Source organism: Saccopteryx bilineata, chromosome 2, assembly GCF_036850765.1.
Source record: "Saccopteryx bilineata isolate mSacBil1 chromosome 2, mSacBil1_pri_phased_curated, whole genome shotgun sequence".
Classification (NCBI taxonomy): domain Eukaryota; kingdom Metazoa; phylum Chordata; class Mammalia; order Chiroptera; family Emballonuridae; genus Saccopteryx; species Saccopteryx bilineata.
The window spans coordinates 100,800,531-100,819,048 of NC_089491.1; the positions used below are offsets into that span (position 1 = coordinate 100,800,531).

Here is an 18,518-nt window from a genome sequence, read left to right on the forward strand (position 1 = left end):
TCAGGCCGGTGTCCTCGATTTCTGTCCTTCCTACTGAAGTGACAAAGAAGGCAGGGATTCTTCTTCTTCAGCGTGCTGGGTTTAAACATGATACTGCCACAGTCTCATTCACATCTGCCTGCCTTATGGCTACCCGTGTGTGTGTGTGTGTGTGTGTGTGTGTGTGTGTTCACGTCCCTGTCCCTTTGTGAGGATGTGAATGTCACCCTGTGTGTAGGAAGCTGTCTCCTGCCTTATTCATCCTCCCGCATTAGTTTCTGAGAGCTGTCACAACAAAGCACCACGACTAGGTGCCTCCAGCAACGGGAACTCACTCTGTCTCAGCCTCGGAGGCTGGAAGACCCAGTCAGGGTGTCGGCAGGGTTGGTTCCTTCAGGAGGCCGCAAGGGGGAAGCACCCTCTGCCTCTCTCCTCCTTCTGTTGCTGGCTGTTCCTACAGTTCTGTGGCTGTGACAGCATCACTCCACTCTCTGTCTCTGTTGTCCCCTGCCCTCTTCTGTGTGTCTGTGTCCAAATGTCCCTCTTAATGAGGACACCAGCCATTGGAGTAATGACTTTATTTTAACTTGATGGCACCTGCAGTGACCTTGTTTCCGAGTAAGGTCCCATTCACAGGCTCCAGGGGTCAGCACTCCTTCGCACTTGCTGCGGGACACAGTGCCCTGCCCAGCACCTGCTCCAGGTGTGCACACACTCCTAGGTGCCTCTCCCGTTTCCCAGGGCCTTTCCTTCTGTTTCCCCTGTTTTTCTCATTTTCTCTGATGCCTATCCTTTCTAATTTCACACCCTCTTCTCCTGCCCCTGCTGCCCTCCTGCTAAGCAGCCCCCCTCGCTTTTTATGCGACTGGTCCTGTGGTGACCACCAGACAGCTCAGTGGGGGAGTTGGGGGGCCCTCTCCACTGCTTCCCCCCATCTACTGGTTTATGGATCTGTAAATAGCCCCTGGGAAGAGCAGCTTCGTGTCCCCACCACCCCATGGCCCTAGTCACCTGTCCTTCCAGGTATGTTGTCTGTTTTGTTTCCCACCAATTAAAACCCTGTGACCTCTAACCCCGCATAGATAAGGCTCCCCTTATCTCCTTTCCAGATCCTCAAACACCCAGGTAGTCTAACCACATTGGCAAATACATAGAATATGTGGCGGTCAGATGGGATAAGAAATAAGAAACCACTGAGCCCCAATCTGACTGCAAGGTAGGCATGGTGTCCCCCAGAACAGGTCCATGTGTTCCCTCTGCTCTTAGCATGTCTTCCTCTGGACTCAGCTCCACTGTCCGGCTGTGGGGCGAGCAGAGGGTGGATCTGGGCAGCAGGAGGCAAAACTCATCGGTGTCAGCTGCTACCCTTACCTTGCTGTGAGGAAGGGGAGCCCTCCTGGGTAATTGGAAGGGGATACTTCTGTTCTTGCCGACACCGAGGAGTGCTGATGGCACCCTCATGAGTGAGTGCTCTGTCGCTGGGCTTGGCTCCTCCCGGCCTGTGCAGTCCTGTCTGCAGAGGTGTGGGGCTTGCTCAAGGAAGCCTTGGTAAGCCAGGCAAGGGCTTAGCAGTGGTTAGTGTTGTAAAGTACCGTACCCTCAAATGTTGTAAAGTACCATACCTCACTTCCACGGGTTTACATAGAGACACCAAGTCCAGATGAATTTTGAAGGGTTTTATTAAAAGGTGGAGATTTATTAATATGCCAGCCACATATGACTGACACCGGGCATTGCAGACCCAAATTGTGCAGCCCCAAATGTATCTCAGAGGCTGGTTATATATCCTTTGACCACATATAGGTTGGGGGGGCATGACAGCATGACATAATCATTAACAAGATAATAACATTTGTCTAGGGGATTTAAAAAACATTTAAAATTTTCAAGGTAATACAATCAAAGACATTCACAAATGTTTTAGTGTCTATCTCTTCTCCTTTTCCTAGAGGTACATGTTAATCTCAGATTCCAGGAAGGGAGGGAGAGTTAAAATCAGTGTGGGGTGGTATGTAAATTCTGTCTCTTATAGAAAGGGAAAGGAAGTTATTCAGATAACCTTAATCCTTTCAAAGTACTAAAATCAAGTGACCCAGTTGTCCTTGTAAGTCAGGAGATTTCTATATCCTTTTCCCTCCATTTTCCAAAGAAAGGACAAGACAGAAAGCCTGACTTTTCCTCTTTAAAATGGCGTTGCCAATACTAAGTTTTACAGTTCTCTGGCACCTTACTACATTCCCCACTGGTTTTATATCCTGAGTCAAATCCTTGACCATTTTAATGAGGTGTATGAGGCAATCCTTAATTTTTATAAATTTTCTTAATTATTCAGAAATAATTGGCTTTTATAAGAATTTATTTTCTTCCTTTCTCTGTCAAGAGTATTTCCATACCCTATCTCATGGGTAGTCAACCTTTTTATACCTACCGCCCACTTTTGTATCTCTTAGTAGTAAAATTTTCTAATCGCCCACCGGTTCCTCAGTAATGGTGATTTATAAAGTAGGGAAGTAACTTTACTTTATAAAATTTATAAAGCAGAGTTACAGTAAATTAAAGCAAATAATAATAATTACTTACCAAGTACTTTATGTTAGATTTTTGCTGTTTGGCAGAATAAGTCTTTATAAAACAATTTACTATAGTTAAATCTACCTTTTTATTTATACTTTGGTTGCTCTGCTACTGCCCACTATGAAAGCTGAAATGCCCACTAGTTGGCAGTAGGGACTGGGTTGACTACCACTGCCCTATACCTTTGGTTACTAAAATTATACAACTTTTTTTTTTCTGAAGCTGGAAACAGGGAGGCAGTCAGACAGACTCCCGCATGCGCCTGACCGGGATCCACCCGGCATGCCCACCAGGGGGCGGTGCTCTGCCCATCTGGGGCATTGCTCTGTTGCAACTAGAGCCATTCTAGCACTTGAGGCAGAGGCCATAGAGCCATCCTCAACACCTGGGCCAACTTTGCTCCAATGGAGCCTTGGTTGCGGGAGGGGAAGAGAGAGACAGAGAGGAAGGAGAGGGGGAGGGGTGAAGCAGATGGGCGCTTCTCCTGTGTGCCCTGGCTGGGAATCAAACCTGGGACTCCTGCACATCAGGCCGACACTCTACCACTGAGCCAACCGGCCAGGGCCTCTACAACTTTTTTTTAGTTAGAATTCTTAAAAATCTTAACCTTTAGTGACAACCAAACTGGCTTTCTTTTTACCTCAGTTTCCCTTCTTCCTCAAAGTCTGATTAAAAGGGAGTCCTTAGTGAGTTTCTTTATGCATTAGCCATATTTAGATCAACCAGCTTCTGGTTTGTGGCTGGAGTAGCACATGCCGTCCTCCTCAGGGTTAACTTACAAGGGCTGGTTGGGTCAGTCTCCACTGTCCATGAGGATGTCTCTGCTGGGACTGCAGGTTTCAGCCGGCTATGGTGGAGCATGCCTTTTACTTTGGCAGCAGTGCGAGTGGTCAGGATCACAGTGTGTACACCTGTCCATGTGGGAGTCAGTCCTTGGGTGATGTATTTCTTTACCGGACTGAGTCCCCAGGGTGAAAAGGAATGCACCGGGTCTCCTGGCAGTGCTGGAAGTGTCTCTTGGACAATCTTTTGAATAGCCTGAGTAATTTACAGACCCTGCAAGTACTTAAGGAAGGAGTGGTTATGTTTCCTTTATGATTTGATTTATGCATTCTATTTGCCCTGAACCTTTGGGGCCTGTGGGCACAATGTAACTTCAGATTAGATTCTAATTAATATTGGGTTCCCTTCCTGCTAGCTGTGAGATTTTGGACAAAAATGCAGGCCCAACACTAGAATAGGCAAGCTAAACCTGGAAAGAATTCTACACAGCAACTTTCTAACAATTGTTGCTGTGGCCCTACTCCCAGTAGGAAAAGCTTCTATTTATCTGTTAATTATTTCATTAAGGTCTGTTTCTAAATGTTTACCTGGGAAAATTCCTCTTTCTCTGTTTCTTTTCATAATTTCCTTACTTTGCTTAATATTTACTTGGACATAAACTAAACACTCAGATATGCCTTCTATAATAGATTCTAAGTCTGGCCCTTTTAATTATTCCTTTCCTGCTGGCAAAATCTTTTTCTAATTGGTTGCTAATAAACCTTTAGTAACAAGGGTTTTAGTGGAGTTCCTAAAAATCCCACTGGTTTTAGGTAGTATCTTCATACTTATTTGAATTCCTATCTTCCTATGTTCTGATTCTGAGGCAGACTGGAAAAATATAAACTAAACAACAAAATTAAAATGGCCAATGCTAACAGATACTATAACAAGTGTCCTAATACAATAAAGTGATTAAAGCCAATTAGATTATTAAATAAAGTCTTAACTAATACAACAGGATCTAAAATAAAATTCTTAGTCTTAAATGTCCTTAACATGTTAATGTAATTTCAGCAAGTTCATGCTGACACACTATTACTGCTTCATTTATTTGTAAATGTAACCCAACCCTACTCCAGTCTGAGAATTGTCCCAAGGAGCAGGAGTCACACATATTCAGGAAAAGTCCACAGGGCACTGGAGTTGTGGTCACACTTTCACACTTTGCAGTTAGAGTTCAGGTCCCAATGACCACTGCTTCTAGCTGGCAATGATTCAGGTAGATTGGAAAAGCTGTCTGCTGCATGTATGGAGATAGAGCTTTTGTTTTCTTTAAATTGGAGAGATGAACCTAGGGGGCCTTTCCTTGGAGCTCTGCAACCATGCGTAATGAAGAGAACCTTGGGATACAATATGCTGGGTGGCAGAGGTAAATTTGTCTAAATTAGGAGCAGGTCCCAGCCTAAAATAGGCATGGGGCATTGAGACAAGAGGAATAAAGGAGACACTATACCTTAAACAATGCAGCAGAAAATAGGACTATCAATACCCACAATAGAGATCTTTGAGGGGTAAATAAAACCCGAATACTTAGGCAAGGCATACTAAGTGGCCCTTGTGTCCATAAGAAACAAGATCAGTTTACCTGCTACTTGGAAGAAATACCCTAGGCTCGTCCACAGTGTCGCGAGATGGGGCCAATGGCCCTGGGCACCTTTAGCCTTCAGTGGCAAGTCCCAGCAGGCTGGGCAAGGTCAGGTTACAGGTAGCTGGAGCAGGGCTAGAAGAGACTGAATCCTCTCTTCAAGGAGCAAGGGGGCAGCTTACCTTCCAGTGTCCCTTTTTCCCATAGCAAAGGTATGTCCCTGGTGGTGGTGGGGGGGCGAGAATCCTGGCAGACCTTAGCCCAATGACTTCTTTTCCATTCTTGAAGCAGGGTCCTGATGGAGTCCTATGAAGCCCCTTCGGGGCATTGGAGCCTTTAAGGGTGTATGCCAAGAGCTGGTATTTTACCTAATCTCTTTTTGGCTCTATTTGCCTTTTCTGTTCCTCCTTTGGTCATTATAGACCTTAAAAGCCATGCTCAGAAGATCTCGCTGAGGGGCTTGAGGGTTCTTACCTGCTTATATAAACTTTTTTCCATATATCTTGAACTGATTGGAGAAAGACAAACACAGCGTTATTGGCTGGTTCAAATAAAAGAGGGTAGAAGTTTGCAGGAAAAAACAGGTTTGGTGTCTCCTTTAGGATTCCTGAGTCTCTCCGCTGCTGAATAATGCAGTACATTAGCATTCAAACTGTTAGGCTAATCAATAGTAATATTTGTCTCTTTGGGTTTTGATGATCTAACACTGAACAATACTGCTTCAAAAATGATAATAAACCAAACATTACATAAAAAGACATTGTTAACAATCATTACTTGTTCCCTAAATATCCAAACCAAGATTTCAACATCACAGGGCTATGAAATAGCAAATAAAAAGGAGAATTAACAAAAATGACTTTGAAATAACATATACAATTTTAATATAGAAAATATTTTTCTCATAATTTTCATACACCAGTGGGGGACACCAAGCCATTAATCCCAACCCATGGAGGGCCTACGTGACCCCTATGTCCTAGGGAGGGGAAGGGGAGAGGCAGCCGGAGGGCCTGTCTCTGATAACCCCATTCTCTATAATCCTGTTACTCATGATTCCATCACTCATTCTGGAGTTGCAATTTATTTCAAGGAACTGATAACTAGCAAGGTCCACAACCGTGGTTTGTTAATTTCTAAACCTTTTTACCTGGCCCTGTTTCCTTTTCTTTTTCTAAGATTGTTCTAAAGCAAAGTTCTAATCTTTAATGCTATTCCTACCCTGTATTTTCCAAATGGGCAAAACTTCTTCTGGTCAGTAGGTGTTTATCTGAATACCTGAAATTAGTTTCTATTCTATTCTTCCTCCATTCACCTCACCCTTAGTATTTTCTGTCACCTTACTTTAGCGCCTTTCCCCTGCTGCTCCACCCACAGCACATCCCAGCCCTGCTTTTTTTCTCACCCAAGCCGCTTCCTTGCCAGCCCTTCCCCCCAGAGGCTGGAGAAACACTTCCCTTGGCTGCTTGTAACACGGGACATTTATTTTTCTAATGCCCTTCTTTTCTGCAATATGCACAATGATTCTTTCCTAGCAGAGTCCTATTTTTTCTCAAATCTTTTTCTTTCCCTCTTTTTATATTTTGTTCTCTTGGGAGCCCCTTGCCCTTAAAAGAAGCTGTTTCTTGAAGTGCTGTTACTGTCACTTTAGTTATTTTTTTATCCTGTTTCAGACTCAAATCTGGCCTGACTAGGAAGACGTGGCACCCTCTCTGTATCTAGCATGCTTTTAGCCACTGTGGCAGATTCATTGTTAAATTTAGCCATTGATCAATGTATGGAAACTGATCGGGGTGGCCTGGATCCTCAGTTACGATGTTCCAAACTGCCCTTACTAGCTGGAGATTAAAAGTCCCAGCCAGTGGCCATCTAACCCCGAAGATGGGCCATTCTGATTCAGAGAGAGTGCAAAACCTTCTTTTGGACCATTTAATTCTATACCCACTGTTGTCTCCATAAGCTTCTTGAAAGTGCTTCAGGAGACAACCTAAAGGGGTCCTCTGTGTACTGGTCCCTCCTCCCATATTTAATAGCTAGGGCCACCAATTTACAAAATTGAAACTGTCCTGGAAAATTCAGGAATTAGCACACCAATAAAAGCAAAAAATAGCCTGACTTGTGATGGCACAGTGGGATAAAGTGTCGACCTGAAATGCTGAGGTTGCCAGTTTGAAACCTTGGGCTTGCCTGGTCAAGGCACATATGGGAGTTGATGCTTCCTGCTCCTCCCCTTCTCTCTCTCTCTCTCTCTCTCACTCCTCTCTCTCTAAAAATCAATAATAAAATATTTTTTAAAAGCAAAAAAGATAAGACAAACAATAATTAACTAGCACTCAGAATAAAGGATGTTTGACTATAGAGGTATTAATTATTACATAAGACAAGGGGAAGGAGCCAACAGAAGAAAATAATTTCTTCAAGGCAGAAGTCTGACAGAGTGCTCTGAAGCTATAGGTCTTGGATCCAAGAAAGATATGTAACGAAGAGAATCTACAGCACAGACAATTCACTAGTTAAGATTGCATTCTAGTTTTAAGCCAGAAACCTCCAATTTTTGACACAAGAACTTAAACCAGGCCTTAAAATCAGACACATTTAAACATTAAACAAAGACTTCACATGTACAAATTACAAATCAAGAAATTTAAATGAGTGTGCTTTACTTATTCCAATGAAAATTATCCCAGAGATTTTCCTGACAGAGACAAAACAGATTACTTCATACAGCTCAATAGACAAAGGAAGGGGTTCTTCCTAGTGGCCTCCCAGGTGCATAGCATCAGAGATTTCCACTTACATATCAATCACTCGGGGTTTAAACAGAAACATTAAAAGCAAAGAATGAGATCTGACAAACACAAACATGTCTCTGGAAGTCGAAGGCAAGATCGATCAACCTGGTTAATTCAGTCTCCACTGATGTAGTGCGATGTGAGACTGATTAATCTTGGCCTATTCAATTCCCATTATGCCTTCCTAGAGCACAAACGAAGAAGATGTGTCTGGAAGTCCAAGGCGAGATTGATGAACCTGGCTAACTCAGTCTCCACTGATGTAATGTGATGTGAGACTGATTAATCCTGGCCAATTCAATCCCCATTATGCCTTCCTAGAGCACAAACGATGTCCCCACTAATGTCTTTTACTGAGAGCACAACTAGATGCCTCTGGAAGTTCGGGGCTAGCTCAGTCCCCTCTAATTGTCTTCCTAGAGCGTGAACAAATGTACAAACAAAAATAGACATCTTTGGAAGCCCGAGGCAGAACTGATCAACCTGGTTGACTCAGTTCTCACTAATTGTCTCCCTAGAGCACAAATAAATGTGCAAACACCAATGGACATCTCCGGAAGCCTGAGGCAGAACTCAGTCCCCACTAATGGTCTTCCTAGTGCATGAACAAATGTGCAAACACAAACAGATGCCTCTGGAAGCCTGAAGCAGAACTGATCAACCTGGTTGACTCAGTTCCCACTAGTTGTCTTCCTAGAGTATGAATAAATGTGCAAACACAAATGGACATCTTTTCCGGAGTGCAACCAGACGTCTCCCAGCAGAGCTCATGGTGGGGACCTAAAATCTCTCCACTGACATCTCGGTCTTGGAGAGCCGACTGCGAGAGTGTGACCGCATCTGGTCCTCTACGCAATGGCCCAAATTGACCAGTCCCAAACAGAAAAGCTATAATTCAGAACAAAAGAAAAGCTAGAATTCAGTAAAGCAAAAGCGTTGCTTTATCGACCTCATTGATTCTCTGCCAAATCGTACAAATTGTTGAATTTGGGAACCGGGATTGTCTACCGAAGAACTGTCTGAACCCACAGGAAAACATGGAGCCCTGAAAACATCTCAGATGGTGCCTCTCTTTGAGATTCCAGTGGGATCAGGCAGCCCTCCGGAGAGACCAGCTGATTTGGGGTGTCTCTACCAGTGACGCTGAACACTGTATCCCGGACGAGCCCCCAAATGTTGCAAAGTACCGTACCCCTAAATGTTGTAAAGTACCATACCTCACTTCCATGGGTTTATGAAGAGACACCAAGTCCAGATGAATTTTGAAGGGTTTTATTAAAGGAGGAAATTTATTAATATGCTGGTTGCATATGACTGACACGGGGCATTGCAGACCTGTAAAGCCAGTAGGCACGGTCACCATCACAGCCGCCTGGCCCATGCAGGTTCGCATTAGATTCGGACAAATGATAATGAAACAACAGAGCCAAGAACTGGTGGGCCATTACCTTTAATCCTAGCTTGCACCCGGTGGGCAAGTAAAAACACACACTGGGCTCCAAAACCCACTCATTCAGTGCTCACAAAGCTACTGACTTATCCGAGTTTTCTAGAATCCAAGATATTCACCTCTGTTCCCCATCTCTTCTTTCTACCTGTACAAACTCTACACAAACTGACTTCTCCTTCAGCACTCCGCCATCTTGGCTGCTTCACCTCTCCTCCACGTGGCCTTTTTTCTGCTCTGCTTTCTCTACTCTCTTCTCTAATGCTAATCATTCTTCCCCCAGAACAATGTGATCTCTCTTCCTTTTAAAACATTTTGGCGCAAAAGCCCTCCCCCAACATATATAACATAATCACGCCCATCAAGCAAGAAGGGCAATTAATATTATAACCTGGGTGATGGGCTTCCACCTGGGCAGTGTTATCTTTAACAAAGTGAGCATAATATATTTTATCTGCCCAACAAGACTGAAATCGTGCAAACCCAAATATATCTCAGAGGCTGGTTATATACCCTTTGACTACATACAGATTGGGGGGGCATGACAGCATGACACAATCATTAACACAATTATAATATTTGTCTAGGGCAGGTGTCTCAAACTCAACTCAGCATGTGGGCCGCAGAGCAAGATCACAGCCGTTTGGCGGGCCGCACTAGGTCTACAAAAGGCAACTGTTACGCAACACTTTTCTCACTGCAGTTGAAAACAAAAAAAAAATCAGTACAATAAGCACAATCGTACATGCAGTTTACTCAGTGTCACAAAACGACCAGAAACTGTAGTTTGCATCACAACTGCTGTTAACTAAGCTAATATCTAGCTAGGATGCTAGAGAAATGAAAAATACAAGTAGGCCCCTAGGCTTACTTAATTTTATCCAAAATATTTTGAACTTCGTGGATTAGTCTGCGGGCCGCACAAAATTGTTCTGCGGGCCGCGAGTTTGAGACCCCTGGTCTAGGGGATTTAAAAACCTGTTAAAACTTTCAAGGTAACACAATGGTGATGTCATTTTACATATCAAAATACATTCATAAACCTTTTATTTATTTATTTTTATTTTTTAAATGTCTTCTGGTAGATCTTTTTTTTTTTTTAGATTTTGTGTATTCATTTTTTTGAGAGATGAGACAGAGAGAGAGAGGAGGGGAGGAGCAGAAAGCATCAACTCCCATATTTGCGTTGACCAGGCAAGCCTGGGGTTTTGAACCTGCGACCTCAGCGTTCCAGGTTGACACTTTTACCCACTGTGCCACCACAGGTCAGGCCATTCATATACCTTTTAGTGTCTATCTCTCTTCCTTTGCCAATAGGTACACGTTAATCTCAGGATTCCAGGAAGGGAGGGAGGGAGCTAAAATCAGTGTAGGGTGGTATGTAAATTATGTCTCTTATAGAAAGGGCAAGGAAGCTCTTCAGATAACCTTAGTTCTTTCAGAGAACTAAAACCAAATGACCCAGTTCTCCTTGTAAGTCAGGAGACTTTCATATCCTTCTCCCTCCATTTTCCAAAGAAAGGACAGGACAGAAAGCCTGACTTTTCCTCTTTAAAATGGCGTTGCCAATACTAAGTTTTACAGTTCTCTGGCACCTTACCACAGTTAGTACAAGCCCTATGGTTTTTTCCTTTGATGTGAAGGATAGAGAGAGTTCAAAGGGAGATGGCGGTTAGTAGAGAGAAGCATCAACTCATTGTTCCACTCAGTTCCATTTAGTTGTGTACTCATGGTTTGCTTCTCATGTGTGCCCTGACCGGGGATCAAACCTGCAACCTAGGCATGCCGGGATGATGCTTTATCCACTGAACCACCCGGCCAGGATCAAACCCCATGGCAGCACCTAGGGGAAATGACCCTGAGAGGTGAAATGGCCCGCAGTGAATGAATCCCCAAGGGAGAGAGCAGTATGCTGTGTCACCTCTGGGGACTTTCCGGCTTTCATTTTGGCCTCCAGTGAATTAATGACCGTCAAAAATGATGAACCAGCCCTGGCCGGTTGGCTCAGCGGTGGAGAGTCGGCCTGGCATGCAGGGGACCCGGGTTCAATTCCCGGCCAGGGCACATAGGAGAAGTGTCCATTTGCTTCTCCACCCCCCCCCCCTCCTTCCTCTCTGTCTCTCTCTTCCCCTCCCGCAGCCGAGGCTCCATTGGAGCAAGGGTGGCTTGGGCGCTGGGGATGGCTCCTTAGCCTCTGCCTCAGGCGCTAGAGTGGCTCTGGTCCCCGGAGGGGCAGAGCATCACCCCCTGGTGGGCAGAGCTTCGCCCCTGGTGGGCGTGCCTCTGGTGGGCGTGCTGGGTGGATCCCAGTCGGGCTCATGCGGGAGTCTGACTATCTCTCCCCGTTTCCAGCTTCAGAAAAATACAAAAAAAAAAAAAAATGATGAACCAAACTAACTTGGACAGCCTCCCTCTTAAATTACATGCAAGAGCTCACTCATTAGCTAAACATGTATGGGTGTCGATGAACTTGTCAGAGGGGCGGAGAGCAGCCTGGGAGCAGGTAGGAAACGGGACTGTCACGGGCCGGACACGGGGCAAAAGCCATGTGAGGCGGTCCCGCTTTGCTGGCAGCCTTAGAGAATGGCCCATGTGTCCTGGGAAAAAGTCTACCTGAGGCAAAGAGCTAGACTGCAGGTGTCATGCAGTTTTGGTAGGGGCGTGCAGCAGTGACCGGTGGTATCACCAGGTGGCCACAGAGCAGATGTGGACACACCTGTGGGAGCTGGGGAAGAGGGGTGGCAATAAGACACGGGCACCTCAGCCTAGCTGATGCGGGCCAGGGGCACCTGCACGTGTGTCAGGTCCTCCAGCACCCGAGGCTGGACCAGCGCCCAGACCCCGGAGGCTCCCCTCAACCCAGGAACAGGACGATCCTGAGTGAGATGTCATGGGGAAAAAATACAGTAAAGTTTCACTGGGAATTGGGTTGGGACAAAAATCAAGTTTGGTTTTAAGAAAATGAAGGCATGCATATTTCTTGTGCCCTAATACAAGGCCTGTGACATATCAGCCCTGCTACTGAACCTGTGCCGCTGAACTCAGCTGCCTTGGAGCTTTGGGTTTTGATGTTGATCCAGGAGGCACCCCAGAGGGGCTGGAGAAGAAGGGGGCCCTGGCTGAGCCTCTGCAGAAAGCTGGGAACCCCGGGGGCTGCTGTCCACTTCCCCCGCCCGCCCGGGGGTGCCTCAGCCCTGACTCCAAGTGGGAAACGTGTTGTCCCCACGAAAACTCAGACTCGGGCCTGCATGTGCCCCGGAGTTCATGTGGGAACTTGGCAGTGCCTGTCGCCGGGACTCAGTGCTCAAGGGGTTCCCACAGGAAAGCCAGCCGGATGGGGACAAATTACAGGGCACACTCGGAGAGGCCCGCGGTGGGTGGTGAGTGAGCAAACCATGAAGTCAGAAGGATTAGAAGCAAGGAAGAAGTGGATTTGAGAAGGAGCCAGAGACCCTGTGGACAGTTACAGTCGATGACATGGGAAACTCAATACAGAGGCTAACTCGTAGACAGTGCGTAGCTGAAGATAATAATTAAAAATAAAAGTAGGACTCATAAATGTAGGCAGAGGACACGAGGAATCATGTATGGAAGTTCAGAGTGGGTTTGGAGTGAGATTCCAAAGGAGCAGTGACGGGGAGAGGCGAGACAGTGCATCGTGAGGGTTTGGTAGAGGATTTTATGAAACGGATGGAAGGCGCAAATTGTCAGAGGTTGGGAATGTCACCGAGGCCCCGAGGAGGCGAGAATGAAAATAAATTCACAGCAGTATTTGGAAATGGCAAACAGAAAGGGGAAACATGAAAAGTAGCCCTCTTAAAAGGAGAAAGGTCAGGTTACTTGGAAAAGAGCAACAGGCAGGACTTAACAGTAAATGCAAGAACTGGAGGACGAGAGTGGGACCGCCAGCCTAGCCTCCTGCACCAGGTAAGCTCTTACACACGAGGGTAAAAGTAACAAGTGCTTTTAGACCAAGACTGAGTGGTTCAGCCTCAGCGCTTGACCCGGGGAGGAGGTGGGGGTCCTTTGGGAGGAGCTCAGCTGCACCAGGAGGGAGGTATCAGACACAAGCGGTGTTGACAGGAAAGGACTTGGCAGACAGGTTAGCAAATCTGAATGGCTCTGTTAGTAACAATCATCAATAATGATGACCACAGGGGCTTAAAAATGAAGTGTAACTTCACCTTGGGAAGCAGGAACTCAAAGCCTCTTACCCTATCTTGACCTGAAGCATTGCGCATGTTGGGCAGATAAAATGTATTATGCTCACTTTGTTAAAGATGGCGCTGCTCACATGGAAGCCTGTCGCCCAGGTGATATTAATGTGTGTTGGGGGCGGGCTGTGGGCAGGCAGGATCCTTGTAGCCTGGGACTTGGTTTTAGGACTAAGCCTTTCCTACTCTTTTTGATGTGGGTGGTACAATCCCATCATGCCTCAGATAAGTGACTTTTAAGACTTCCCTATTTTGTATATTGGATTAAAGGTTTAGATTTCTACAATATAAAATGTGGTGCAGTGGATAAAGCGTCAACCTGGAAACGCTGAGGTTGCCGGTTCAAAACCCTGGGCTTACCTGGTCAAGGCGCATATGGGAGTTGATGCTTCCTGCTCCCTCCCCCCCCCTCCCCTCTCTATAATGAATAAATAAAATCTTAAAAAAAAAAATGTGGGCAGAACAGGAGCTTGTTCTTGTGGTTCCTGAGATTATCATTAGAGGAGAGAGCAGAGATGAGAGGAGGGCAGAGAAAGGCCACGTGGAGGAGGCCAGGAGAAGCAGCCAAGATGGCGGAGTGTTGAGTGAGAAGCCAGTTTGTGCAGAGTTTGTGCAGGGAGAAGGAAGGAGATGGGGAACATAGGTGAATAAGGCTGGTGAGCTAGAAACCTTTGATTCTAGGAAACTCGGATAAGTCAGTAGCTTTGTGAGCACTGAATATGAGTGGGTTTTGGAGCCCAGTGTGTGTTTTACTTGCCCGCTGGGTGCAAACTAGGATTAAAGATGATGGCCCACCAGTTTTTGGCTCCGTTGTTTCATTACCGACTGTTCGAATCCAATGCAAACCTGCATGGGCCAGGCTGCTGTGATAGTGGCCGTGCCTACTGGCTTTACAGCACATGTCTGCTTGGAAGCCATGGTGTGTCACGTGTACAGATGAGAATTATAACTATACTGTACTTAAAACCAAGGGAAGAGGTCGTTGTGACTTTAATATGTCATTTGCTGTTTTATATTTCCTAGTATACATTTAATGTTATGCAGGTCTTAATGAAACGTCTGAAATATTATGCAGCTTGAAAGTACTTCACATGCAATTCTCTGATTAAGGTAGGCTCTGGACAGAACACAATAAAACAATGCATTCGTGATGCTCTGGGTCTGGTACAGCCGAGCCCGTATCAGAGTCACCTCTCAGACTGTCCAGTCAGAGTTGATGCTGTGTTCAGAGACGCGGGGTCTAGTGCAGGCACCTCCGGCGTGCAGGTCTTCCCAAGCTGATCTGGTGCAGTGGAGTTGGTGAAGAGTGTTCACCCTGAATGTGACCCTGCTTGATTGAGAATGTCTTCAGGGAGGGGTGTCATTGACATTTCAGCTGCCGTCCAGCTTGAGGTCATCCATCAGAATTCTCCTCGACATGTTAAGTCAATGCGTTGAGAAAAGGGTTGGCTGGGAAGGAATCAAAGTAGAGCCTGATATTATTTATTAACAATAACAGTCGTAAATAATAATCAGTATGAATTAGTGACACCTCTTCAGACATCTCTCCAATCTCCTTTTGGGAAGGAAAACCCATGTCATCTTGTAACCCACAGTCTTCTCCGTCAGTTACCTCCACTCACCCAGTGTGAAGGGCGAGCCATCACTCATCCTGTGAAACTTACCCCAGGGCTCACTAGAAATCCTGCAATGTTCTATCCAGTTGTATCAGTAATAGCAGAGATATGCCATCTTTCTGTCTTTTAACTTAAAAAAAAAGAAAAAAGAATTAGGGACCAACCGGAATATGTTTTATAATCATTTTCAGATTGAGCTGTTATCTCAGTTTGTCTGAAGTGAGTTCATCTCCTGATTGATTGTCTTGTCTGTCTAGCCTTGTTTATAGGCTGTGGAATTTTATCAGGAGTGTTTATCTTAAGAGAGAGTAACTCCCCAGCCCTTGACCCATATCACAAAGGCTCGTGTGCGCGCGCGCGCGCACACACACACACACACACACACAGCGCCCAGGGCAGCGTTTCCCGCCCTGCTCTCTCTGTATTCCGGGTCCTTCCCTGTAGAATGTGAGCCTTGGGTGGCTCCTTCCTGCCTCTGACCCAGGAGCAGTGGAGCAGAGACACCAGCCCTGCTCAGCCTTGTCATTCTCGTTCTCCTTAGGCCAGTAATGAGCTTGTATTTGAGGATGTCCTGTGGTGTGCCAGTGGGGGGGGGGGGGGCTTGCTGAGCATGAATTCATATCATAACTTACTGAGGTTAGATTTTGAGTCTGAAAAGAGGAGTATAGCAGATCCTCATTCTTTGTGGATTGATTTCATGTTAGTGAGTTCGCCCACTCCCTAAAGTGAACTTGTAACTGCAGATCTGTACTCATGCACTTTTAATGGTCATTCACAGATGTGCCCAGAGCAAGAAAAACGCTGAACTGCCCACCACACGCATCCCCAGCTAAGGTTAAAGGAGGCAACACTCCACTTGTTGTGGTTCATACCCAAACAAGTGTCCTTTTCATGGTCTGTGGCCCCACGATTTCACTTTTTAAAGTGCCCCTGGTGATGGTGCTGATGTGCTGTCTGGTGTTCCTGAGTGTAAAGCCAGTAAGCCAAGGCCGCCATCACAGCCACCTGGCCCATGCAGGTTTGCGTTAGATTCGGACAGACAGTAATGAAATAATGGAACCAAGAACTGTGGGCCATCATCTTTAATCCCAGCTCACACCCTGCGGGTAAGCAAAAACACACACTGGGCTCCAAAACCCACTCATTCGAGTTTCCTAGAATCAAAGGTTTCTAGCTCACCAGCCTTATTCACCTCTGTTCCCCATCTCCTTCCCTTTCCCTGCACAAACTCTGCACAAACTGGTTTCTCACTCAGCACTCCACCATCTTGGCTACTTCTCCTGGCTTCCTCCGCGTGGCCTCTCTCTCCTCTCTAATGCTAATCTTAGGAATGAGAGAGAGCAAGCTCCCGGTCTGCCCCACTTTATAGTGTAGATTCAAAACCTTTAATCCAATATACAAATAAGGAAGTCTCTGATACAAAGTCACTTATCTGAGTCAAAATGGGATTCCTTATGAGAGTGCACCACCTTACATCAAAAAGGGTGGGAAAGGCTTAGTTCTAAAACCAAGCCCCAAGCTACAAGGATCCTGCCTGCCCACAGCCCGCCCCCAACACACATTGATATAATCACGCCCATCCCAAGCAAGAAGGGCAGTTAATATTACCTGGGTGACAGGCTTCCACATGGGCAGCACCATCTTGAACAAAGTGAGCATAATATATTTTATCTGCTCAACACTGAGTGAGGAGGCTGAGGCGTCCCTTGCGGAGAAAGCATGTGAGCTAGATGAGCTTCCTTCGAGGGTGGCTGTGAACTCAATGTTAGTGAGTCAACAATCTGTATTAAATAAGGTGTCTTCAAACAGAAATGCACGTGAAACAAGGTTATGTATTGTTCAGTTGATGGAAGTGCTGGGACCACAAGTGTGGCCACAGCAGTGATGCTGTGTTCCCTAATTCAGGGTTTGCAGGAACATTCGAGAGTGCAGTCACCGTTGGTAATGAGACCGGACAGTCCGTGTGTGGGAGAAATCAATGCCACCCCTGGCAGCTCCCAGAAAGAGCCTGGGTGGCCCTTCCTCCGGCCCTCACTGAGGTTTGCTCTTTTGTGATGCTCTTCTCGGCAGGTTACTTTCTGAACTTCCTGGAGCCAGTGAACAATATCACCATCGTCCAAGGCCAGACGGCAATTCTGCACTGCAAGGTGGCCGGCAACCCACCGCCCAGCGTGCGGTGGCTGAAGAACGACGCTCCCGTCGTGCAGGAGCCCCGGCGTGTCATCATCCGGAAGACGGAGTACGGGTCTCGGCTGCGAATCCAAGACCTGGACACGACAGACACCGGCTACTACCAGTGCGTGGCCACCAATGGGATGAAGACCATTACCGCCACTGGCGTCCTGTTCGTGCGGCTCGGTGAGCGGGGACCGTCTGGGCCAGTCATTGTGCAGCTAGGAGCTTCACAGCCACCGAGTGGGAGATTGATTTGCAGTTTGAAACTGAGCACACACCCACCTGCAGAGAGGGAATCAATAAAGCTGTTTCCCGGGGCCTTCCCGTGGTGCGCGAGGCCCGGCCTGACCTGCTCCCCATTCACTAGTAAGAAAAGGGAAGAGACATGGATGGAGGTTACACTGAATGCAGGACATAATCCCAGGCACAAAGTGAGTTGCGGGACTTAGCAGGCAGGTCATGTGTCACAAAGTCACCCTGCGGGGAGGCAGCCACACACAGCCTGGGGGCCCCCGCGGGCTCAGCGCCGGCCAGCCCCACCGACTCCGGGCTCAGCCGAGGGGGAGGTGAGAGCCAGTGCGATGGCAGTTCTGTACTCTTGTGCTTATTCAGTGGCTGGAATGAATGTGTCCCCCTTTCATCCCCGTTGTGAGAAGGTCCTTGCAATGCCTCAGCCTGTCACATAAACGTCATGCCTCTCTGTCACTGATTAGTAAAGTAGATCTTGTGAATCAAGGTTAGATGAGGAGAAAGGGAAAGACAGTAAAAAGTTCCAAAAATATGTCCAGATGTTTCTGCATAAAGAGAAAGTGCCCCCCCCCCCCAATGGGGCTTGCAGTCTCCCAGTCCCTGGCACAGCACCCAGGGCTGAGGGCAGAGCCGAGGACGGGTTTCCACAAAGGGGCGTCCTGGGCTGGAGTGGGGAAAAAGGTTGATTCCAAGTCATGAAGTATTAATAACATGTTCTTTTATCCTTTTTAGGGCCAACACACAGTCCGAATCATAATTTTCAGTAAGTATCTCTTTTCCTCAAATCATTTTCTCATTCTCTGAAGGTTTCCGTTATGTAAGAACCCAGATTTTCAATCCAACACACACACATGTCTTTGCTGAATTTGCTGGAAGTTGGCCGGACTTCACACAAGGATGGCAGTGCATTTGCTGTGGGCTGGAAAACTATTCTATTTCCAGTTAGCGTTGGGAAAAATGTTGTGAAAGTAGACATTGGAGGTTCCTTACATCTGCCATGACCCTCCAGGCACCTGAAAGAGTAGCCACAAGCACACCAGCATGTGCTGGTCCAAACACATT

The 18,518-nt window shown here is 46.5% G+C and overlaps 1 protein-coding gene across 2 annotated transcripts in view; it reads left to right on the forward strand.

Moving 5' to 3' along the window:
* Positions 1 to 18,518, forward strand: part of ROR2 (receptor tyrosine kinase like orphan receptor 2) — a 221,048-nt gene that overhangs the window by 172,443 nt on the left and 30,087 nt on the right. For both annotated transcript variants that reach the window (XM_066257503.1, XM_066257504.1), the window contains exons 3-4: positions 17,103 to 17,390; positions 18,189 to 18,219. In XM_066257503.1, coding sequence (XP_066113600.1) covers positions 17,103 to 17,390; positions 18,189 to 18,219 — 319 coding nt within the window. The remainder of the gene's footprint in view (positions 1 to 17,102; positions 17,391 to 18,188; positions 18,220 to 18,518) is intronic.